The following is a 25,997-nucleotide window of genomic DNA, read 5'->3' on the forward strand; positions in this document are numbered from 1 at the left end:
CTGTAATAAACTAATGGGTCTAGAAAATTGTCAACAATGGCCTCTGATATTTGTGCTCATATGTGTGTGTGAAAGAGACAGAGAGAGAAGGAGGGAGAGGGGGAAGGGGAGGGAAAGAAATGAAGGAAGGGAGGGAGGGAGGCGGGAGGGGGGAAGGAAGGAAGGAAGGAAGGAAGGAAGGAAGGAAAGAAGGAAGGAAGGAAGGAAGGAAGGAAGGAAGGAAGGAAGGAAGGAAGGAAGGAAGGAAGGAAGGAAGGGGGAAAGAAAGAACCAGCCAATACATGCCCCTCTTCAACATATCCATGAACCATCCTGCCAGTATAATTTAATCTTACTCTGATGGAATCCCTAGCTATCAGTTTACAGGAAATAAAGAAGATAGAAGAGTATGACAAATAACATTATGGAGATGCAATCAGCAAAATCCAGTTTGTGTGAAACTACAGAACAAATGACCCCGTTTCTTCAACAAATAAATTGCAAGGGGAAAAAGAGAAAGAGAGAAGAAGAACCCATAAATCAAGAGAGACTGGGGAGCCCCTTCCCCTTTCCCAGGAGAAACTAAGCTGTGGGGATTCAGACAGTGCAGCTAGGCCCTGTGGCAGAGGGGTTTGGCCAAGATCGCCACCAAGATCAGCAATACCAACGTCGAGATAACTCAGCCAGCACGACTGGTTGCACAGGAACAGAGGAGATTTGGCCAGCGTGACCAGGAGGGTGTTTTCATACAAGGGACTGAGCAAATAAGTAAATATATTGAGGATAATGGGAGCCAGATCTCTTACTGTCAGAGTCTGAAGTTGGAAACATGGAAGAGAAAGGCAAGAAAAAACTACCTCTATCCACAAAGAGAGCCTAGAAGCAATAACGTCCCAATGACAATGAGCCCACCTAGCACTCAGTGTTTGGCTTCTAGATACCATTTTCCACTAAAAGGAACCAGGGCTTATTGGAGAAATGGCAGATTCCAGTACAGAAGAACCAGGATCATTCCGTTGTACAAAAAAAGGAAGGAGGGTTCAAATATGGAATGTCAAAAGGACACAGGAGCCAGTTTAAAAGGACTCCTCTTACCCAAAACCAGGACAATTTGAGTGTCAAAATAAATGATAATTACAGATAACAACCCATTGGATAATCTAGAAATCCATGGGTTCACACTGATATAAATAAATGGATAAATTAAAAGCTCTTCTTTATAATACAATGCCTATTAATAAATATAGAAGGAATGATGTTATTAGAAAATCACCAATTGGCAACCATCAAAGTAATAATAGATTCAGGCAAGAATCACCAAAGGGTGGTAAAAATCAGTTGGAAGGGACTTCCCTGGTGGTGCAGTAGATAAGACTCTGAGCTCCCAATGCAGGGGGCCCAGGTTTGATCCCTGGTCAGGGAACTAGATCCCACATGCATGCCACAACTAAGGAGCCTGCCTACCACAACTAAGACCCAGTGCAAGCAAATAAATAAATAAATATTTTTTTAAAAATCAGTGGGGAGATTTGTTGACGAACAGGGTTTTACATAGCCTTAAGGTGTCTCCCCATAAAAATACTTTCTAATTAGTCATTAATTAGTAATTAACTTTACAGTGGCGAAACCTGGCAAACACCATCTTAACCAAATGATGATCACTAGTGGTAGGACAAATCAACATCATGTGCCTCCTGATATGATGCACATATCAGGACACATACTGTGAAGGACAGAGTATGCATCCTGTGGTATTTCTGCCACAAATGCAGGACTTGAATCTAAACATAAGGGAACACCAGGCAATCCCAAATTGAGGCAGATTCTACAAAGTAACTGGCCTGAATTTATCAAAAACGTTTAGGTCATGAAAGACAAGGGAAAATGGAAGACTGTTCCAGACTGAAACTAAAGTGACAAGACACAACAACCAAATGCAATCTATCATCCTGGAGTGGATCTTCTACCTCGAGAGGACATTATTGGGACAACTGGCAAAATATGAACAGGGTCCACGGATTGGATGGTAGCTTTTTATCAGTGTTTACAGCGTACCAAAAAAAAAAAACAAAAAACTGAGGAGAAATATCAACAATTGCAATGAATGGACTCTATTTGGATCCTGATTTCTGGAAACTCTAAAAAAATTTTAAACTAATGGGGAAATTTTATTACGGAATTATATGAAATCATGCATGTAAAAATTTTGAAAATTGTAAAGCACTATAGAATTTAAAGAAACTTTCATTCAATAAATATCTATTGAATGCCTACAAAATTTTTTTTATTAAAGAGAACTCAATGGAGAAATTTTAATATTGACTGAATATTTGATAATATTAAGGAATTATTGTTAAATTTTTAGGCATTTTAATGCCATTTAGGTTAATATTTAAGAAACTTTCATCTCTAAAGAGATACATAATGAAATATTTACAAATATTCATTATTATTAAAATTATTTTTTAACTTTTTTTTTTTTTTGCAGTACATGGGCCTCTCACCGTTGTGGCCTCTCTCGTTGCAGAGAACAGGCTCTGGACGCGCAGGCTCAGCGGCCATGGCTCACGGGCCCAGCCGCTCTGCGGCATGTGGGATCCTCCCGGACCGGGGCATGAACCCATGTCTCCTGCATCAGCAGGCAGACTCTCAACCACTGCGCCACCAGGGAAGCCCTAACTTATTTTTTAACTTAATTCTTAGAATTAAGTAAAAGATGTCTGCGACTTACTTCAAGTTAACTGAGGGTGGGGAGGCAATAGACTGACCTTACAGTGAGACTTGCTAACACTGGGTGATGGGCCATCATCTACTTTTATGCGTTTGAAATTTTCCACAGTAAAAAATAAAATCCATTTAAAATCTATCGCATTTTAAATTCTTCCCTGTGTACAGCGACAGCCAACAGCAGTGATGAAGGACTTTGGTGACGAGCCCCTGTGAGCCAGCGCACAAGGCTATGTGCTGAGTGTCTCGGGAATCAAGAAACGAGATGACGGGTCCCTAGGGCACAGGGGGGGATCTATTTTGAGCACAGTCCTGCGCCTACATATTCAGGATACTTGAACGGATTTGATTTTTTTAAATCAGCACACAATCTCTGTAGCTGCAGCCACAATCTACAGGGTGTCCCAGCAACCTAGATTCTTCCTTTTACAAGTGATCTGTGAGCTTAAATGTTCAGCAGCACTAAAACATACCCCCTAAAAATGTTACACCTAGCAAAGGAGGCTCTAAAAAAGAAAATCAGTTACCAAGACAAAAGAAAGACTGAAATGCCAGGGATTAGAGGTCAATTAAGGAGACACTGAAGTCAAAATTTAACACACTAAGGACAATTACAAATTTAAATGCACATATTACTATACGAGTTTACAGAGCTGATGGTGAGACATAATTTATTCAGGAATTCTACTTCCCTTCATGGGCTCCGGTATTATAAGCACTGATGTTAATATTAGATGAAATAATCTTACGTAAAAGTGACTCCCACCAAGCTTCAACGGAAGCAGAAACAGCAGCTCAGCTCCTGTCAAACCGTGACAGCAGCCTGCAAAACCAAAGTCCCCACAGCACAGTCATAGACTCCCAAACGGAGGCTGAGTTTGAAACAACCATCACCTCTGCGGGGCACGTTCATTCTTTCGTTCAGTCAACGTGGCAGGGCAGGCCTTGGAGTCAGATCAGTGAGCAAGACAGATGAGGTCGGGGCCTCTGTGGCATAGTCTTATCTCCTGGGCCCTCACAGCATCCAGCAAGAGTGTGTCTTCTGTCTCCCCTCCAACATTTGGACTGAACAAGGGAAGGGCCCTGTCAGCAGAGAGGGGTCTCCCCCCGACACGGTTCCTCAACTCTAGAAAGATAGTTCCCGGAGTGACTATCCCTGAAAGAGACCTCAAGTATGTCTTCTTCATCCTCTGGCAAATCCAGCCCTGCTTTCCTTGACTGGACTGGTTAAACAGGAGTGTGGGGTTCAACAGGAGGTTTTCACTCGTTACGCATTCACTGTTAGAAAAACCCTGACATTCAGAACATCCCCTTCACTTACGAAAGAGTTTACCAAATGCTTCTTCACGGTTTATTTCAGACAGCCAAGTAGGTCCATTTACAGATGAGGAAAGTGAAGGTCACAAAGGTTTGGAGCCTCCCTCCCCCACTGGGCAGGGCTGACTTGTATAACTAAGAGGACACAGTGGAAATGACAGAGTGTGACTTCGAGGGTAGGTCAGAAAAGGCATTGTGGTTCCTGCGTGCTCTCTCTTGGATCACTCCCCCTGGGGAAAGCCAGCTGCCATATTGTGAGGACACTTTGGACTGGTCCACAGAGCTAGGAACGGAGCCCTCCTGTCAACAGCCAGCACCACTTGGCCAGGCAAGTGAGGGAGCTGCCTTAGAAGTGGAGCCTCCAGGCCCAGTCAAGCCTTCAGATGAGTGTCACCCTCATGAAATCATCCCCAGCCAGAATCCCTCCAACTCCTGCTCAAGAATTCTTTTTTTTTAAATTAATATTTATTTATTTATTTATTTGGCTGTGCTGGGTCTAGTTGCGGCACACAGGACCTTTGTTGCAACATGCGGGATCTTTAGTTGCAGCACGCGGACCTAGTTTCCTGACCAGGGAACGAACCTGGGCCCCCTGCATTGGGAGCGTGGAGTCATAACCACTGGACCACCAGGGAAGTCCCTCACTCATGAATTCTTAACGCCACTAAATGTTGGGTGATTTGTCATGCAGCAATAGATAATACACAGGGACACCGAGCCAGCCTCTCTGAAGATGAAAAGTATGGTCACATGGAAGGGATAAGTCCAGCTGTGCAGGACAGAAAAACACCCTAATCAGGACAAATGCTGCCTGGAAACCCATCTCAGCTCAACAGAGGAAGAATTTTCTAACTTTCAGAATTATCTCAGGAATACCATTTTGTCTTGGAGATAAAGCTTTATTCTCTGTCACCTGAGAGGTTTGCCCAAGGCTCCTGCTGAGGGGCCAGAAATGCTATAGGAAGAAGTCAATGAACAGACAGATGGTTGGACCAGATGACCTTTAAGTTCCATTCCTACCTAGACATTCTCCCACCACTAGCTTCCCAGGTACCAATGACAGGTCTGTCCAGTGTGTGGCCAGCTAAGAGTTACTGAACACTGATCTAACATGCAGTGGGCCTTCTAGGAGGAAACAACTGAAATATGATCTACTGGTCCTGCCCTCAAGCAGCTGCACATGCCCACAGATGACATATCACTCAGCCCACTTGTTCAAGGTGGAAGAGGGTCCCAGGTGCCGCTGCCTGAGGCAGAGCTGTCCCGGCCACCTGCGGATATGCAAGCAAGAATAAATCCTCCTTTGCTTTAACCCTCTGGGTTTGGGGGTGATTTGTTTTGGAGCTGCCTGATCCAGGAGGAGAGTGAGCTGAGGACCCAGTTCTAACTCCCTCTCCTGTCAGGATGGTCACAGAGCCCACTGTCATCAGAGTGTGACCGTGGAGGAAGAGGTGAGATGATCCTGGAGAGGCAGAGATAAGGCTGGTCCTGAGGGTGGGTGGGTTGTACAGGTATGAGATGAAGGGAAGGTGGAAAAGGAGGCTCCAGTGTCGAAACGCAGAGGGCTGTCAGCAGTCTTGTTGGCAACCTAAGTGTCTGCTCTTGATCTCCACCCACCTCCTCTTAGGCTATGGCAAACACTCTTTCTGTGAGTAGAGGTCTCTGTAGCTAGTCACAGAAGCCTAGAGATGTGAGAAGGGGCCTTAGCGGTCTGCCTTCTTAGATTTAACTTCCCATGGTCCCAGATGACAGTTGTAGCTGGACCTTGAAGATGACACGCTGTCATATTCAATGAGTGTCCGTGTTTTTCAAAAGGGTTTGGTTTTCACCTTCACATATATGGTCAAATGATCTTTGAGAGGGGTGCCAAGACCACTCAATGGGGAAAGGACAGTTCTCTTCAACAAATGGTGCTGGGAAAACTCGATATCTGCGTGCAAATGAATGAAATCGGACCCTTAACTTACACTGTATACAAAAATTAACTCAAAATAGATTAAAGACCTCAATGTTAAGACCTAAAAGTATACAACTCCTAGAAGAAAACTGGGGAAAATCTTCATGACCCTGGACTTGGCAATTGGGACTACGTCAAATTTTAAATGTTTGTACATAAAATGACACAATCAAAAGAGTATAAAGGCAACCTATGGAATAAGAGAAAAATATTTCTAAATCATATATTTGATAAAGGATTAATAATGAGAATATATGGAGAACTCCTACAATCAACAACAAAAAAATCAAGTAGATTAAAAAATGGACAAATGACTTGACTAGACATTTCTCCAAAGATAATATACAAATGGCCAACAAGCACATGAAAATGCGCTCAACATCACTAATCATCATAGAAATGCAAATCAAAACCACAAGGAGATATCATTTCACATCCATTACGATGGTCATTATTAAAAAAACAAACAAACAAACAAAACCGAAAAACAGGGACTTCCCTGGTAGTCCAGTGGTAAAGAATCCGCCTTCTAATGCAGGGGACCTGGGCTCGATCCTTGGTTGGGGAACTAAGATCCCACATGCCACGGGGCAATTAAGCCCACATGCCCCAACTACTGAGCTCCAGTGCCTCAACGAGAGAGCCCACGCGCTCTGGAGCCTGCACGCCACAACTAGAGAAAAGCCCGTGCACCGCAACGAAGACCCAACGCAGCCAAGAAATAAAATAAATAAATAAATAAATAAAATAAATATTAAGAAAACACAAAGTGTTGGCAAGGATATGAAGACACTGGAACTTTTGTGCATTGTTGGTAGGACTGTAAAATGGTGCAACCATGATGGAAAACAGTATGGAGGTTCCTCAAAAATTAAAAATAGAACTGCCATATGATCCAGCAATCCCACTTCTGGGGATATATCCAAAAGACTTGAAAGCAGGGTCTCAAAGAGATGCACACCCATGTTCCATTCACAATAGCCAAGAGGTAGAAGCAACCCAAATGTCCATTGACAGATGAATGGATAAGCAAAATGTGGTCTATACATACAACGGAATATTATTCAGCCTTAAAAAGCAAGGAAATCCTGTCACATACTACAGCATAGATGAACCTTGAGGAAATTATGCTAAGTGAATTAAGCCAGTCACAAAACGACAAATACTGTGATTATTCCACTTTTATGAGGAATCTAAAGTAGTCAAATTCATAGAAACAGAAAGTAGAATAGTGGTTACCAGGGGCTGGGGAGAAGGGGAAAGGAGAGTTGTTTAACAGGTAAAGAGTTTCATTTTTACAAGATGAAAAAGCTCTGATGATCTGTTTCACAACAATGTGAATATACTTAACACTATTGAACTGTATACTTAAAATTGGTGAAGATAATAAATTTTATGTTATGTGTTTTTACCATAATTTAAAAAATTACACTGCTAATTAATGACCAAAAAAGGCAGCAGGGCTGGGGGTGAGCTTGATTTCCCACTGTCTTTACAGCCTATAGATTATCAAATCTAACAATAGCTAGACCCTGATTATGAAAGATGTGGTTCCATACATGATCTGATGGAAATATTTTAATACTTAAGAATTGGACAATTTGGGACTGAGAAAACTCCTGGGACCCAGGAGGAGTCCTAGTAGATACTTTCATGTGTTTCCTCTCACTTTCTATCCAGCAGCTAGACAACTGGATCCTTAGAACAGACAAAGGGTAAACTACATGGACCTCTAATTCAAACACATCTATTTTCAAAACTTTTGGGGAAAAAGGGGATCAGGACAGTGAAGTAACTAAGAACAATTGCTCTGGACTTAGCCTGGCCTGGACTTGAATCTGGCTATGCAACTTACTAGTCGTGAAATCTTCAAGTCTTTTCAACATCTCTAGACCCATTTCTCCATCTGTAAAACAGGGACAATAATAATAGAACCAACAACCCCTAGGCTCGTTCAAAGGATAAAATGAAATAATCCATACAGAGTGCTTTGCACAGGGCCTGACACATATTAAATATGACAAATGTTATTATGAGAAATAAAGCCCTCTAAGGATACATATTTAAGATTACACTGTTGACAGCTTCTGAACAGGCAAGGAAGGGCTGTAGCAGACACTATGTGGCATTTCCCTTGTCCTCTTCTTAGAATAGGGTTGCCAGGGACTTCCCTGGTGGCGCTGTGGGTAAGAACTCGCCTGCCAATGCAGGGGACATCGGTTCGAGCCCTCGTCCATGAAGATCCCACATGCCGCGGAGCAACTAAGCCTGTGCGCCACAACTACTGAAGCCCAGGCGCCTAGAGTCCATGCTCTGCAACAAGAGAAGCCACTGCACTGAGAAACCCGCACACTGCAACGAAGAGTAGCCCCCGCTCGCCGCAACTAGAGAGAGCCCACACGGAGCAACGAAGATCCAACGTAGCCAAAAATAAATAAATTAATTTTAAAAAAAAGAAAGAATAGGGTTGCCAGATAAAATACAGGATGAAAAAAACAAAGTCCTAAGCTAAAATACATAGTACAATTAAAAAAACATGGGAGGGGCTTCCTTGGTGGCGCAGTGGTTAAGAATCCGCCTGCCAATGCAGGGGACACGGGTTCGAGTCCTGCTCTGGGAAGATCCCACATGCCGCGGAGCAACTAAACCTGTGCGCCACAACTACTGAGCCTGCACTCTAGAGCCTGCGTACCACAACTACTGAAGCCCGTGCGCCTAGAGCCTGTGCTCCGCAACAAGAGAAGCCACCGCAATGAGAAGCCCGTGCACCGCAACAGAGTAGCCCCCGCTCGCCACAACTAGAGAAAGCCCACGCCCAGCAACGAAGACCCAACACAGCCAAAAATAAATAAATAAAATAAATAAATTTATTTAAAAAAAAAAACAAAACCATGGGAAGCCTAGTTAAAATTGAATTTTAAATAAACAACAAATAATTTTTAGTATACCCCAAATATTGCATGGGATATACCTATACTGAAATTTTATTTATTTATTCTGAAATTTGATATTTATCTGAAATTCATATTTAACTGGGTATTCTATATTTTTATTTGCTAAATCTGACAAACCTAGTTGGAACTTTGCCCCAGCCCCACTCCCAGGTGGCCTGAGCAGTCATTTTTGACCCAGACCTGTTCCCAGACTCCAGTTGGTTAAACTTGACCAAAATGGAACCAATCCAGTTTTCCTTCATAGAAATTGGGTTAAGGTAGTTTGACAGCCTCTGCTGTATTGATGGTTATACCTGTAACTCATGAACTCAGGAGCTGTAGGCAGCAGCCATCTTCTGCCACATGGCCCAAGGAGCAAAAAAACAAAACAGACTGGACTACAGGGAGGAAAATAAGAAGTAAAGCAGGGCTTCCCTGGTGGCACAGCGGTTGAGAGTCCGCCTGCCGATGCAGGGGACACGGGTTCGTGCCCAGGTCTGGGAAGATCCCACATGCCGCAGAGCGGCTGGGCCCGTGAGCCATGGCCGCTGAGCCTGCACATCCGGAGCCTGCGCATCCGGAGCCTGTGCTCCGCAACGGGAGAGGCCACAACAGTGAGAGGCCCGCGTACCGCAAAAAAAAAAAAAAAAAAAAAGAAGTAAAGCAGACATCAGAAGTGATGAAAGTGAGAAAAGTGTGCAAACTGCCAGGCAGGCTTTGTAAAACCATTCTGTGGTCTCACAAGAAAGCCTTTTTTAGACACACACACACATCGCTCTAGTTGCTCTGGAAAGCTTTTGCTACTTGCAATCAAAAAGCCTAAGAAATCAAGACAATTGTAGACTTAATTCCTGGGCTCAATATGTCCCATGTTATTGATTTGAAGGGTAAAAATTACTAGGAAGCCACTTTGACCTCAATTGTGGGTCCAGTGATCAAAGCGGTACTGCTGAAAATGTAGTCTCTGGATAAGGTCAGGTCTGTGCATGTCTGCCCCGTTTCCTTGGGACACTCCCTCTGAGGCAAGCCAGCCTCCAGGGAAGCAGTCTGGCTGCTCTGAAGTCACCATGCAGTAAGGAAGCCCAAACCAGCCATGTGGACAGAGCACAAGGAGAAGCCCTGAGACTCTGTGGATTGAGAGAGAAGCCCGGCCAGTCTCCAGATGCTCCAGAACCTGCCATTCCGACCCCAGCCACCAGCTGACTGCAGCCCCATGAGAGGGCCCAAGCCAGAATTGTACAGCCAAGCCCTTTCTGAATTCCCAACTGAGAGAAACTGTGAGTGATGATAAAACCATTGTTGTTGTTTTAAGCCTCCAAGTTATGCAGCAATAGATAACGGATAAGCCTAGTGCACAGGGGTAGCTGTCCTTGCCAACAGTTTCACTGTTTAGCAAGTACCTGATCACAATGGGATAAGACTAGCTTCTCATGAGGCCTCCAGAGCCAGCAATCCTGCTGTGTGGTCACATGCAGGGCCCAATCCTGAAGACAGGCGAGCCAGACAGGGTATCTCCTGAATGAAGGTAACAGGTGGGGAATCAAGAGGGGGCAAAGGCCCCCCAACCATCCCTTCTTGAGGGAGGCTGCCCACTCACAGGTCTCCAAGTGGACCAGGGACACATCTACCCCAGGGAGAGCTGGAGGGATGGCCTGTTTGGGTGGGAAGACAGTCAGAGCTTCTGACACTAAGAGGACAGGCTCCGGTTGTGTGGAACTCCAGAAAGTGCTGGATTCAGATCTCAGCTAGGCCACCCACTAAGCGATGCCACTGCAGTGGGACAAACCCTGGCTTTCTCAATTGTCATCAGGACATAATAACTACCTTTCTCCCTGGGTGGTCATCAAGTGGGATGACACACGTGTAAGCACCTTATACACCATTAAGCACTGTTCAAATGTGGTCATTATTAGAATCTAAGATAGAACAGAGAAAAAATACAGGGTATGGTCTCCATCACCATTTTCATCTCATGCATTGAATTTTTCTTTGATGAACCAAAGACCTTAAATATAGATAGGACAGCCTCTGCCCAGCTCAAGAGGACATGTGGCAAATAGAACAGCGAGGTTTCATACCTCTGTCTCCCTTCTTTTCAAAGATTCCTGCAAGTCAAAGTAGGCTGGTGTCAAGGCCAATTCCTGTTTCCATATGCTTCATCCTAGCACCAGGCAGCCTCCCAGTCAGAGTATAGTCAGAAATGGCTGACTCCAGGGCTGAGCCAAGACAAGTTCAAGAAGAGCCTAGAACATCTTTTCAAGCGGGACGTGGGAAGCTATCAATACCATCAGGGTCCTTTCCAGAGGACTCCAGAGCCAACTGAAGATGCCTCCACTAAGCAAAGTTAAGGCAGGATGATATGAGCGTCATTAAGGGCTACATGGCATTTATCCTGCCTTTCCTGTGTGAACTGTATCCCTGAGTGACCAATGAGTAGTAGATGAGGGTAAGTTTCTCTTTATAGAAGTATTCCTTCTAATAAATGAGGAAGAATGATAGAATTAGGTTAATCTAAGACTGATTGTTACCACCTGCCAATGTCATAGACCTAGAAGTCACCAGACATTATGAGCTCCTGATGGAAGAATACATCACCACCTGATCAAGTTTCTAGATCTATCTACCAAAATAAGGAACTACAGAGGACACAGGAACATGTTAACCTACACCAGGAGGATGCAATCAGCAAAACCTAGACTGTGGGACATTCGATAGGTAGACCTTATTTAGGTCCTGATACAAACAAATGTATCAAAAAACCATTTATGGTGGAGGGAGGGATAGATTGGGAGTTTGAGATTGACATGTACTGTACACACTGCTATATCTAAAATAGATAACCAACAAGGACCTACTGTATAGCATAGGGAACTCTGCTCAATATTCTGTAATAACCTAAATGGGAAAAGAATCTGAAAAAGAATAGATACTTGTATATGTATAACTGAATCACTTTGCTGTACACCTGAAACTAACATAACATTGTTAATCAACTGTACTCCAATATAAAATAAAACATTTTTTTAAAATTTATGACATTTGAGACCATTGAAACTTTGAACACTAACTGGATATTTGATGATAACAAGGAATTATTGCTAATTTGTTTTAGTTGTAACAATGGTGTTGTGGATGTGTTTTTTAAAATCCTCATCCTTTAGAGATACATATTGAAATATTTACAGGTGATGTGTGATATTTGTGGTTCATTTCAAAATGGTGTGGGGTGGGGGCACTGAGATGAAGCAAGATTGGCCAGGAAGTTAATAACTGTTGAAACTGGATAACGGGTGCATGGGGGCTCATTATACTATTGGCTACTCTTATATATGTTTTAAATTCTTTATAACACAGAGTTTTAAAGGTAAATGAAAACAGTGAGCTCTCAATATCATCACATCAGGATAAGCCTCAGAAAAGGAGCTGAAAAGCTGGGCCATGTGTAGCCCACCGTGGTCACTCCATTTTCCTGGCAATTCAGTGACTCCCCCTGAGCTACTGCTATAGTCCAGGCTGCATGTTCATGGTCTTTAAAACATGCAGAAAGATTAAAATTACAAAGTGTCTTCCATGGGGAAAAAAAAAAACCTCACTGAAATTTGAGAATCTACAAGTACAAGGTGCTATGCCCAGCCCCTCAGGGGACACTACAGTGGGAAGACACAGCCCCATGCTCTGGTGGGGAGGAGACAGACCAACATCCAGCTAACAGGGGTACACGGCCAAATGACACAACACACAAAGGGGCATCAGAGGAAGGATGGTTCTTCCAGCCCAGCTCATGGCAGGGGAATCCAGGCAGGTCTAGGCTGAGATGACCTGGAATTAGACTGCTCGGCTAGGATGTGTGCAGCAATGAGGAGGGTTCTCCTTGCTGCAGGGGGTGGCAGGTGCAGGGATCTGGAGGAGAGAGTGAAAGGCATGTGGTTTGCAGAGGGGGAATAAGGCGAGTTGGGCAGAAGAAGAGTCAAGGCTAGAGGAAGGAGGGTGGGGAGATCCGACTGGGAAGGGCAGTGAGTGGTGAGCCCAGGGAAGCCACAAACTATAATTTATACTTTAGGAAGACAGCACCTACTGCTGCTTCAAAGGACCACACAATCTGGCAGGTTCCGATGCAAGCACAGCAATGCCACCTGCCCTCTTCTTGGTTTAGGCAACGGCCCAGCAATGCAGACCAAATGGTGTGAGTCGAGATTGTTAAATCAGCATTTGAGGTGCAGAGCTGTGGCTGAGCACATGACGAGGCGCTAAGAGGAGTGAAGCTAAGTGATCAGGACTCCGAGAACACTTAAAAACGGAAACATACGTGGGGAAGAGTTGTTCGTAAAAGAAGAAAAGCATACAGCACCCAGCATGACCCTAAAACTCACTGACAGTTTGCTTCGTGTGTGTGATGAGCCTCCTAAAGCCACATCTGTGGGTGACACCTGGCACATGACTCACCACACATGAAGCTGCCAATTTCAAATTTGTTCAGGGATGTTTCCTACCATCTCCTCCTCTCCACGTGTCAGTATCCAGAGTAGTCTTCCAGGAAACAGGCCCATTTCCTCCGTATCTCTTTCCCCCTGGGATAAGGAGATATTGATTTTGGTTTAAGGAACCTCACATCCTTTTCACAGGCCTGTCTTTCTTTATTGACATCATTTGCCAACTGCATCCCAGAAGATTACAGGAGGTGTAAAAGCCACAGGCTTGAATACCCAGCCCCTGGGAGGCCCCACGGCACTGCGCCTGAACCCGCTGGCTCTTACTGACGGGCCAAGATGGATGCAGGCCTCCCTCCTCCTCCTCCTCCTCCTCCACCCAGTGGGCTGATGACAGTACATGTGCTTGTCTCCCAAGCTGCCTTGTACATTGTTGGCCCTCAATGACTGATACAACCAAAGCTGCTGTACGCTTGCTGTCACAATGTGCTAGACTGCTCGCCGGCCCCAATCTTAGAATAACAGACCCTCCCTGAAGAAGGTAAAAGGGTCAGCAGGAGTTGAAAAACTCACACCAGACACTCCACCAAAGGCACAAAAGGGAAGGTCCTGCGGAGGAAGGAGGTCCATGTGGCGAGTGTACCCTTGTCACTAGCAAACCTGGGCCACCAAAGGGCCTTAGGGGAGGTCTAGGTAAGAAAAGTGCCTGAGAAGCAATCAAGGGCCAACCACGTGGGCGGAGGCCCCAAAGAGAAGGCCCTCAGCACACAGAGCAGTGGACCACGAGCTGTGTGAGACGCCCTGCAAGCCTGGCAGGAAACAAGAAGCCCCTCTCCACTCAGAGCCAAGTGTAAGCACTTGCTCTCCTTGAACCAGAGTGAGTGCCCGCCCTGACCTGACTGACGTCACTGAAGTCTGCAGGGAGGAAGGAGGTGAGCCGGAGATTGCTCATCCTTTGAAAGGCCTGCATCCAAAGCTGGCCCTAAGAGTCTGGATTTGGCAAGCTCCTGCAACACCCCGGGGTTCCCCTAACTGGTAAGCGTGACTGACTACACCCAAACTGCTTGTGCAAACAATGTATGGTCCATGCTGCACACCTGCTTTCCTTCTGGGAGCCTGGACTCTGGGACCGTGCCAGGCAGAGGGTACCCACATGACAAGACCCCCAATAAAATCCCTGAGTGTGAGTCTCTACCAAACATCCCTGCTTGGCAACCTTTCACACATGTGTCACAACAAGCTGCTGGAGGAATTAGCATGTCCTGCATGACTCCACTGGGAAAGGAGCCCTGGAAGCCTGTGCCTCGCTTCCCCAGATTTCATCCATTGCCCCTCTTCCCTTTCTGCTTGTGCTTTGCTTCCCTTCACTGTAATAAAGCAGGCTGCAAGCGCACATCGAGCCGAGTGCTGGGAGTCCTCCCAGGGGGTCATTGAATCTGGGTTAGTCTTGGAGACCCCAACATGGCACCCCAGCAAGGAGTCTCCCCAATGTGAGGTGGGTGGGCACCTTAGCACCTGCTGAGTCAGCAGGTTGGTGCTGCCCACGAGTTCCCACTTCTTCCCCCATGTAATAGGACAATAAGGAAGAGGCTGCACTCCTCACCGCAAGCGTGAACTGGAAATCGCTCTGACATCACAGAGAACCCCATGTTTGTGAGGGCCTGTTATCCAGTTAGATCTAACATTTTAGGGCAGAGGCCTCACCTCTGACACACAGCCTGCTTCCCACAGGGTCCTGCACATATAACACATGCAAAGCAAACCGTCGGGTGCACATGAAACTAGTTTAAAGAGCTCTGGGATTGTGAAAAGCCCTTTTAAAAGCTTTATCTTTACTCCCCACTCATCCAGTCACTGCCACACTTTATGAAGTGACAAATCATCCTAGGAACACAGAGACAACATGCACAAACCCTTGTAACCCTATGGAAATACAAATGAGGACCACAGATACAAGGCTGTTGGTTCATGGAGGAGCCTATTTCAACACATTCAAATCTGTCAACATAACATATCCAAATAATCTGCATTTCATAACTATCACTTTTCCAGCACTCCTGGCTAAGCCGGCAACCTCCAGTTCATCTTCCCAATCTTATTTCAGCAAACAAGTTTTCAAAATTGAAAACAAATTAAGAAAAGTCCGAGTTTGGCACTAACATACTTGCTTTCTGAAACCCCATAAAATTGCAAGCAATTCTCATTCATTCACTCACTCATCCATTCAGACTAACCAAGCTACTGAGGGCATATCAGTGGCAAAGCACCGTGCTAGGCTTCATGTAGAACACGAAGAAGATACCAAACTTGGCCACGGTGCCCCTTTGGCACAAAGCTGTCTGCAGAGATGCCCATACACAAACCCTGTAAACTCCCAAAGGAGGAAGATGTAGTCCTTAGGTCAGTCTGGGGCTACTATAGATATTTCAAATGGGAAAAACCCAAAGTGGGGGACTGCTAACACAGGGGATGGAACTGTTGAAAGAGATGCCTGGAGAAGACAGGCAAATCCAGGGCCCTCAGGGCGGGAGGTGGCACCACACCGGGGACCCTGTCCAGGGCAACAGCTGAAGGCTGGGGCACCAGCTCAGCAGAAGGCAGACCTGAGCCAGGATGTGGCGCTAGGAATGGGGAGGAAGGATGGATGATAGGAAGGAGACAGGCAGGGCTCAGCAGTTCCACCTGATGTGGGGTGAAGCAGGTAGGAGGCAGCAAGCATGACTCAGAGGTTTTCAGCTATTCATAGAAAGAAGAAGGTCAGGAAGAGGAGCGGGTTGTGGGAGGAAATCATAATTCATGTCACTAGACCTTGCTAAGAATGCACTGTGCTTCTCCAAAACACTCTGCCAGTCCACTCACAGGCTCTTTGCAACACCCTTGTGTTAAACGTTGAAGAAACGGACTTCAAACCAATGTTTACACATTATCAACTTGGGCATTCCTTTTCAGCCTCCTATCTGGCCTCATAGTATGAAACACTGGATGATGTTTCAAATTAAAGCTGAATCCAATATAATAAGGCCGCCTTCTGAGGTGGAAACCCCAGTGGCTTAACCTGAAGATGTGCACCTTCAACTTCATGTTTTCAGGGACACTTTGCAACTGGATAGTCTTTTCCATCTCCATCCTTCAAGCATCACCTAAACTGATATTAAAAATACTCCCTGGTGGTCCACTGGTTAAGACGCTGTGCTTTCACTGCTGGGGGTCCAGGTTCGATACCTGGTCAGGGAACTAAGATCCCACAAGCCATGCGGCAAAAAAAAAAAAAAGCAGCCACAGACAAAATGAATGGGCATGACTGTGTTCCAATAAAACTTTATTTAAAAAAAAAATACTGTCTCCATGAGAGTTTGCCTTTGACAGTTGGCCCCACTGGAGGAAGGAGTACTTGATCCATTCTAGAGGCAAAGATGTCTTGGCCACCACCCCAAAGTGGGCCCAGCTCACCATATGTTCAGTGGGCTTCCTCAGCCAGAGGACTTTCAAAACTTACTTTCACTTGACTGTAGCCTTCTTTCTTACAGACCCAGACTAATTTCTTTGAGCCCTTCCTTGCTAACTGGCTTTGCCATTCCTACCCGTATATCAGTCTGAACAATAATAAATTAAAACAAAACATTTTTGTTTCATATTTTGTTTGAAATCATTTCCTGGGAAATAGATGTCATTTATAATGTCGCCAAACAGGCAACTTGTATACAACAAAACAGAATTTAGTTTAATCAAATCAATCTTCTCATTAATGTGGATAAAACTTATGTTTGAAACACTCTTTCCTTAAGGACTTGCTGGGGCTAATACCTTTGAAAATTCTGCCTCATTTATGAATTCTTCCATGTTCCCTGGGAGATGAGAACTGGGGATTAAATTTTTTAAATGGGAACTAACAACCAAAAAAGAAAAAAAAAAAGACCATATTCCCGCAAAACCATATTCCCCTTATTGGTATTCAAATATTCAAATAGATATGGGATTAAGAGTACCAGGCAATGGAATAAGAACCTCGTCTCCTGTATTTATATTCCTAGCACATTGTTGGAAAGAAGTAAAAACCTACCAACAATTACCCATACCTCCCAGAAATACTTTCTATATGTGACAGTATTTACAAAGAGCATCTTTTTATTCTTGATAATATAAATTTACTAAGCCCAGCTGTTGGCACTATGTACTTTCTCCCTTAGAATAAACTTGAGCAATCGAATGAGCTTTTCCAGCAAAATCTAGGGCAGAAGCACTCGAGGAAGCGATACTTAATGGAGAAATTCTAATCCAAACCCCCACTGATTATCTATCAAAGTAAAAATAATGGGGATTGAAATGCAGCTCAAGACTACAGTGCAATAACCATTTAATTGGCAAAATCAATGCTGACAATACCAAGTTCTGCAAAGGATAGAGATCCACAAAAATCTCTTTATTTCTTGCCAGTGGGACTATAAATTGACACAACTGCCTTGGAAAAGAGTTTGGCCTTCACATTCTCCACAACCCAGTGATTTCACCCAAGAGGAACGCCCGCACGTGTACAAGCATTTTTGTAGTGACCCATCAAGAGGAGCATGAATAAGTAAAAACTGCGCTCACGTCCTGGGCTGTTATAAAGCAGTCAAAATTAGTCCCCCCAAATCGTATGCTGTACAATATGCTTTTTTATAAAGTTTCAAATGGTTGAAATGAACAATGTGTTTTTTTAAAAAAATTGCATATAGGTTAGCTAAAACTAAATAAAAAGAAAAGAAAGTGGACAGTGACCAGGATTTGGGATGATGGTTATCTAGGAGCGGGGAAGGCTGGAAGATGGGATCAGGGAGGGAGGACAAGACACGTGCCCGCATTTTCTCCAAACACCAGACTTCGCTTAATTAAAAGAAAAAAATTAGACAGTGGTCTTTCCAAAAGGGAAGCTAGCAAGAGAAGCAGCTCTGATTCCTTCCCCAGCTGTCATCCCAGGACTAAAGCTGACTCTACCTGACCCCTAAGGAAAGGAGATCATGAATAAAAGTTCTCTCATTCTGTTTGCAGCTCTGAGCACCTGAATTTGCCTCTATTCCAAGCACACACACTTGGAGAACTACTGAGAACTGGGGGTCTGGGGCAGGTTGGAGGAGGTGACCCATGCCCGGCACTGGGTGTAAATGGAACCCAGGATAACCTGCGCTGTCAGGACTGGGAGCGGCAGGCCCAAAGGGAGCTCAGTCCTTGAGCCCAGCAGGCAGGACAGCCAGGCCTGGTCTGGAAGGCAGGATTCAGACCAGAAGCAGGGACAGGAGAGTGGTGTCAAACATCTGAAGTGCTGTGAGGCCCGAGGAAGAGCAGACCAAAGCCGTCTTCTAGAAGGCAGAACTGGAGTGCAGGGAGAAGTGGTGATTCCAGCTCCACCTCGGAAGGGCTTTTTCTGCACTTGGAGACTGACTCATCTCCTGTGGCACTGGAGGCCCAGTCCGCAAGCTGGGTGCCTCAGGATACACCACTAAAGTTTGCTCCTTCGGCCTCAGTTTCCCTTCCTCTAAAATGGGAATGAAGACATCTTCGTGGCCGGCCTCACGTGGGGCTAAAGGAGGGAGAGGGCTGTACAAATGTCAGGGATCATTCGTCCTACCCAAGTGAGTCGAGCAACAATTCTGCCCACCCTGGAATCTAGAAATGTCCACAAATGAAACTATAGCACTGGACTGTGAAAGCACACAACAAGAAAACTTGTCCCCAGCCCCTTCTCCCCCCAAAACCAGTATTTGTCCCCACAACCTTATCAGCAAGCAAGAAGAATTTTTCTTAATTACCCAGAGAATCTGTACTTTTGAGATAATCTTGAAAAGCTAGCTGTCTATACATAGTTATCTTAAGAAAAAAAGAGGGACTTTTTTGCTCTTCCAATTAAAATAAAACAAAAATACATAAGGTCAGATTTTACTTCCACTAGAACTAGGCCTTCCTGCCACTGTGGGACCCTAGACTCATAAACATTACCTTGACCTCAACTACTGACCCCTAGTAGTACCTGGTAAAATGCAGATAACTCAGAAATGCTGAACTCAAGGATGAACAGGCATTAGGACACACATCTGGGACAGGCACAGACTTTGGAGTGCAAAGGGCCTAGGTGAGAATCTCTCTCTACTGCCTACCCTGCCCAGTGACTTTGGACAAGCCACATCCTTCTGGCAAAGCTCAGAACTCCTCATTTGTACAATCCTGGAACCCACCTCACGGTGTGATTTCAAGGATGAAATGAACATAACATAAAGCAGAGAGTGTGGTCCACAGTCGACATGCCCTATGTGTTATGTCCCTTGCCTATGAGACAGAGTGACACTTATTTATAGCAAATCATGATGATGATCCCTATCATTGTATGCCTTGGTGAAATGTTTACACACCTGACGGAGTATGGGAAGTGGGATAAAAACACCATTTGGAAAAGGATCTCTTTTTGCTCAGTTGCCAAATTCTAAGAACACTCTGTCCTGTGAGCTGTATGCTGCAGCCAAGTGGGTCGTGGGGCACCAACGACACCACATGAGATGAACACATTAGAAACACAGGTCAGGGCTTCCCTGGTGGTGCAGTGGTTAGGAATCCACCAGACACGGGTTCGAGCCCTGGTCCGGGAAGATCCCACATGCCGCGGAGCAACTAAGCCCGTGTGCCACAACTACTGAGCCTGTGCTCTACAGTCTGCGAGCCACAACTACTGAGCCCTCGTGCTGCAACTACTAAAGCCCTCGCGCCTAGAGTCTGTGCTCCGAAACAAGAGAAGCCACCGCAGTGAGAAACCCGCACACTGCAACAAAGAGTTGCCCCCTCTCACCGCAACTAGGGAAAGCCTGCGCGCAGCAATGAAGACCCAACACAAAAATAAAATAAATAAATTTATAGAAACACAGGTCAGCTTTCTCCCCTGCCAGGAATTAAAGACAGTGATCCCCACTTTGAGTGGGAACCATCACTTAAGTTCAGTGGAGCTCCCAAATTCTCAGTGGCATCACAGATTCAACTATCCTCTAGAAGCTGTGCTCCAAAAAGGTGAGGAAGGACCATATAAATGCGCTGGTGGTTGACCTGAAGAGATACTGCCCAGCAGAGTGAAGTGAGCAAAGTGACCCGAGCTTCAGCAAACAGAATGGCAGGGCCCTCCTGTTTGCAATGACAATGGAGCTGTGCTTCTCAAACTGTGGTCCAGAGCAGCATCACCTGGGAACTCGTTAGAAAAGCTGAATCTCAGACCCCTCCTACACCCACTGCAGCAGAAACTCAGCAGGGGGGCTGAGCACTTGATGTTTCAATAAGCCCTTCAGGGAATTCCAGTGCTCACTCAGGTTTGAGAATTGATAGTATAGAGTGATCAGAGATCTCAAAGTTTAAACCATCCCCAGGAAACATACCTAGACAGCCTTCAGGATCTTTCCCCCTTTCAATCCATTTCAATGGAACACAGTGTTAGCTATCACACCACTGGACTTCACTGTTGAATCCCACACTGCTTCCAGAATAAGAAAGGCCACGGTGGGATGCTTCCTGGTTCTCCACGGAATGCCAAGATGGGCTCCTGAAGGGCAGAAGCCATGTCTGATGCGTCTGTGAGCCTGCTGTGCCCCCAGGCCAAGGCCCAGCAACCAGCAGGCACCAGGAAAAGTGGGAAATAGTCTGAGCAACTGAGGAGGGAGCAGGAGCCCTTCCCATGAGTGCGTCCCAAGGACTGAACAAGGTTACTGTCCCCCTCAGTCCTTATACAGTGATCTTAGCTCCTGAACCAGAAAGCTCCTGAATCAAGGACATTGGGGGCTGACTCTGGCTGGCTGCTCCAGGTCCCACAACTACCAGGACCAGAGGGGTCCCGAGGTCCCAAATCACTCCCTCACTCCAACGTCACTGCTCACTCCCTAGACCCAAGCTTGCCAGAGGTCATGTCCACAGGGGCTCCCCTGCCTGAGGTCAGGGCCCCAGCCCTTGAAGGTTGGCCAGAGGCATTATTTCTCCTGCTGGAGTGCGAGTTCCCAAACATCTCCAGGCCAGTGGCAGTGCCCTCCAACTCTGGATGCCCTCTGTCACCATGGCTGCAGCATCACCACCCTCCAAACTCAGCCAACCCACCCTGACACTTCCATACCTGTAGTAAGACAGGAGGCCGTTGCTGAGCACGAACCAGCGGCGCTGGTAGCCCTTCAGGTAGTTGGTCCACTTGAGAAGCCAGCCCTTGAAGCTGTCCAGAGGAAGTGAGACCATCGGGAGAGCGGAGGGCGAGCCACTCCCTGGCACTGGAGCCCCAAGATGTGTCTTCACCTGCCCTGGTCGCGGAGCCTTTGATGCCGGCAACAACCCAGACTCGAGTTTGGTCAAGGGCACGCTCCCCACTACTGGCCCCAGCGCCAGCACCTGCTCGGATGGGGCCTTGGTGAAGGGCCCAGCCCCCAGGCTTGAGCCCAACTCTTCCCGGTGACCTGATCCGGTCCCCAACCCCTGCAGCAGTTCCAATTCCTGTTTGAACCCTGGCCTTGGCTCAGACATCTTCCTGGACTCAGGCTCCGATCCTGGCACCGGCTCAGAAACTGGCTCCGACACCTGTTCTGACACCAGATCCCGTTTGGGCTGGGGCACCGCCTGGTGCTGAGGCTTGGGCTCCGGCTCGGAGCCGGGCGTGGAAGCGCTCATGCTCGGCGCCGCCGTGTGGCAGGACAGGCAGGGGACAACCGTGAAGAACGACGAGAGCCCGCGGGACCGGCCGCCACAGCCACCGCCTCGGCACAGAGCGGCCGCTTTCCCCATGGAGCCCGTCGACCGGAGCGCGGCCGAGCCGGGGGGAGGGGGGAAGCGAGAGGCGGAGGCCTGGGGCGGGGCCGGGGGCACCGTCACGAGCGCGCGGCAGGGGCGCGCGCGGGTCTCTCCGCTGCCAGTGCGCCCCGCGCCGCCTTCGCCAGCATGGTCTTGCACCCAGGCGTGCAGCGGGCTGGACTTGGACCCTCGTCCCTCCCTTGCGTCGCCAGCTCCCGGCTCCGGGGCTGGCCCTTGGAAGGCGCCCAGGAAACGCTTGTGGGGCGAGAGCTCGGCGAGCGGGCGACGCGGAAGGGACGGCGCGCTTTGAACCACCATCCCTGCCTGCGCCCCAACCCGTGCCAGGCGCTGTGGGAACAATGATGAATGCGGAGCCCGCCGGCTCCCAGCGCAGCTCTGTTCGCGGGCCCCGCGCCGGAGCTCCCCGCCTCTGACCCGGGCAGGTTCGCTCCCCAAAACCCAGAACATGCGCCCGAAGCGCAGGGGCCCAGCCGGATGACGCTAAAAGCTGAGGAGGACGCCCACCGCCCCCCATGGCAGCCATTACCTGTCTATGGGTCCCTCCCGCTGCCACCAGGCTCAGGGGCCCGAAGCCACCGCCCCACCACCTGGGCCAGCTGGCCTCTGCTTTGGCCAGGGCACTTCGCCGCAAGTGGCAACATAGTTCAGGCTCTCTAAAGGAATAGAGAAAGAGTTTAGTAAGCCGAGCGTTTTAGTACAAGGAACGCATCCAAAAGCGAAGTTCTTGGAGCTCCTGGACATGCCTGGGTAACCTTAGCTGGCTGGCTGTGAAGATGCTGCAGTAGCCTGTGGAGTTTTACCTGTCTGTGCATTTTCCTGGGGGAAGGTCCCTAGTTTCCATGGGATTCCCAAAGGAGTCTGTGATCCCAGAAAGGTTAAACATCACTGATTTTAAAGAATCTATCCCGGGCTTCCCTGGTGGCGCAGTGGTTAAGAATCCGCCTGCCAATGCAGGGAACACGGGTTAGAGCCCTGGTGTGGGAAGATCCCACATGTTGCAGAGCAACTAAGCCTGTGCGCCACAACTACTCTGGAGCCTTTGTGCCACAACTACTGAAGCCCGCGCGCCTAGAGCCGGTGCTCTGCAACAAGAGAAGCCACCTCAATAAGAAGCCCGTGCACCGCAACAAAGAGTAGCCCCCGCTCTCCGCAACTAGAGAAAGCCCGCGGGCAGCAATGAAGACCCAATGCAGGCAAAAATAAATATAAATAAATATATTTAAAAAAAACAGTCCAGAAAAGTTTGATCAACACCATGTTTTTCATGCCATTTGCATTTAAGCATCTTGGGGTGGAGTGTGCAAGCTCTGTTTAGCCACCTCTGCCTCTTGTCCTAAAGCCACGTGCACTGACCTCCCTAGCCCCTGAACATATGTGAGCTTGTGATCACTCCAAGGGGTTAGAACATAGGTTTCTTTAAAATATTTAACTGGTTTCTAAAACTTTGAAATTGTAATGCTTGCACTATATAGAACTGAACTATACAGGATATATAATGAAAGAAGAGCTCCCCTCTTCCTCCTCTCTGGGGCTAGTGTGTTGATAGTTTCTACACATCTTTCCAGAAATGTTCTAAGAGAACAGGTCCTTAAGATGAAGTGTATGGTTTTCATAAATTATACGTAAATTTTAAGTGTAAGTGCCGATTTGTGGTAGGTTTCATCATAATCTTAAAGGGGTCCATGATCCCTCCACATTAAGGACCACTGACACTGAGACTTTTAGCTGAGGGTATCTGACAAGAACCCATGTTTGCCTTCCATCTTTCTTGAGACCCAAAGAGACCCCACTGAAACAAAAGTATAAAAAATTCCAAAAGTACTAAGCATTCAACAGCAATAGAAATAGAAAGAAGACTTTATTTAACAAATGTTCATTGAATTCATATCATATGCCAAGTCTTCTTCTAGGCCCTGATGATTGAGCAGTGAAAGAAATCTGACAAAAATTCCTGCCATCCTGGAGCTTACATTCTAGTAAGAAAAGACAGAAATATACCAAATAAATCATTTAGAAGGTGACATGCCATGGAGAAAAAGAGAACAGTTAAGAGGGCTTGGGAAGGCCATGTTGGGAGTGTTTCAATTTTAAATAAAGATGGATCACTGAGGGAATTCCCTGGCATCCCAGTGGTTAGGACTCCGAGCTGCCACTGCAGGGAGCACGGGTTTGATTCCTGATCGGGGAACTAAGATCCCGCACGCTGTGCAGCATGGCCAAAAAAAGAAAGAAAGAAAGACGGATCACTGATGAATGAGAGATTTCAACAAGTGCTTAGAATATGGAAAGAGGATGAGAACTCTTATGAGCAAAACAGGTGGAAGCAGCAGCTGAGAACATTGTCTAAGCCAGCTAAAGAGGAGGTAGGAGCCAGCTGGCTTGAGAGAATCCAGGGAAGCTTTGGGCTCAAAGTCAACAGGTTATGGCAGAGGGTAGGAGTGAGAACAGGGAACTAAAATGGGGGATTTTATTCCTCAAACAGGTTTGTGAGCCCATGGGTATTATTTGTATGCCGTACACATATTTTCCAATATCCTTTCATATCTGCTCAGTGCATAATAAACAGACTCACATACAACCTGGAGCACGGACGGTGGGGGCAGGGGGTGGGGGGGAGGTGGGAGGATAACTGCTCCAACCCACTGCCCTACCCCTCTCTACACTGAAGTTTGCAAAGTGCAGGTAACATTTCTCCCAGGCAGAAAACATGTCTCTTCTCTAAAGAAACTGAATGAAACACCTGAGGTCAGCAAGGGCTTGCATAGTGGATGTTGGCACCACAGAACACAGCCCTCCTGACTCTGCTATTTCTCATTCTGCCCTACGCAGAGCTTCCAGCCAGATATTCTCATTCGGCAAAGGGACAAGAGGTAAGCCAGATCTAATTGCATAACAGCAGAGGAAATCTACACCGGCTTATTTTACAGGGCACTTGCTAAGGGGCATAGAGCTGGAAAGCAGCTGACCTGGGATTTGAACTGAGGCCTTCCTTCCAAATTTGTGCTCTTAGCTACATGCTGCCCTGCCTCCCTCTTAGTTTGTGCATCTCTTTTCCTGGGTAAAGGAGACAAAAACCAGCATCTACATTTGTATCTGTGGCCACAAGCTGACCTGGATTTTTCTGGCTTTGCTCGGGGCAGGAGTTGCTCCCATTTACTCAGCAGACATTTATGGAGCATTATGTGTGCAAAGCTCTGTGCCACATCCCAGGCTTGGGAACAGAAGGAAGTGCAGACATCAGCCACCAGCACCACCCTCCTTGGAACAGTTGCAGGTTAGAGAGCTGAAGCCCAGAGAAAGGTTACTGGGGGAGACAGGGGGTCCCAGTCAAGGCCTGCTCCTGACCCAGCCCCCTGAGCCCTCAAAGCCCTGCAGAGTTCCCGAGTCAGCGGCTGGACCAGGCTCTGAATTGTAATACCCGAATAACACTTCCCGATTCAACAATGGGCTGGGCTGGGATGCATCCATCCTCTTGTTTGTGCTAGGGGTCTCCAGGAATTAAATGATTTGGTCTCCCTGCCAGGCCCTGGCTCACAGGTATGCGCCTTCCAGCAGATCCCAGCTGAGTGCATGTGCGTCTGCCGACCCCTTGTGGTCATTGTGGGATCTGTGCTGGCCCCGCAGTTGGGGCCTTGGTTGCACCTCTGGGACTTTCTGCCCTGGTGACCTCACTTCTCAAAGCACTTTGCCACCACTTATCTCGTGGGGTCCTCCCTACAATCCCAGGAAGTGAGGAGAGCCAGGATTCCCATTCCCACTTTACAAATGCGTGGCAGCGCCCTGGCATCCAGTCCCAAATCCAACACTAATTCCTTATCTGACCTTGGCAAGACAGTTTCCCACTCTCTGCCTCTGTCACCC

At 46.9% G+C, this 25,997-nt stretch overlaps 2 protein-coding genes across 4 annotated transcripts in view; both read right to left on the minus strand.

Annotated features, from left to right (window-relative positions):
• Positions 1 to 22,170, minus strand: part of OSBP2 (oxysterol binding protein 2) — a 147,212-nt gene extending 125,042 nt beyond the window's left edge. Inside the window, exon 1 of one of the 3 annotated variants that reach the window (XM_060311008.1) lies at positions 21,454 to 22,170. In XM_060311008.1, coding sequence (XP_060166991.1) covers positions 21,454 to 22,109 — 656 coding nt within the window. In that variant the 5' untranslated portion in view covers positions 22,110 to 22,170. Of the gene's footprint in view, positions 1 to 13,356; positions 13,379 to 21,453 lie in introns of those variants that run through there. The other 2 variants (XM_030860826.2, XM_060311011.1) reach the window with 2 other exon arrangements.
• The window catches only part of SLC35E4 (solute carrier family 35 member E4), a 151,630-nt gene that overhangs the window by 91,948 nt on the left and 33,685 nt on the right, over positions 1 to 25,997 (minus strand). The gene's annotated exons all lie outside the window — the stretch shown is intronic.

This window comes from Globicephala melas, chromosome 13 (assembly GCF_963455315.2).
Source record: "Globicephala melas chromosome 13, mGloMel1.2, whole genome shotgun sequence".
NCBI classification, from domain to species: domain Eukaryota; kingdom Metazoa; phylum Chordata; class Mammalia; order Artiodactyla; family Delphinidae; genus Globicephala; species Globicephala melas.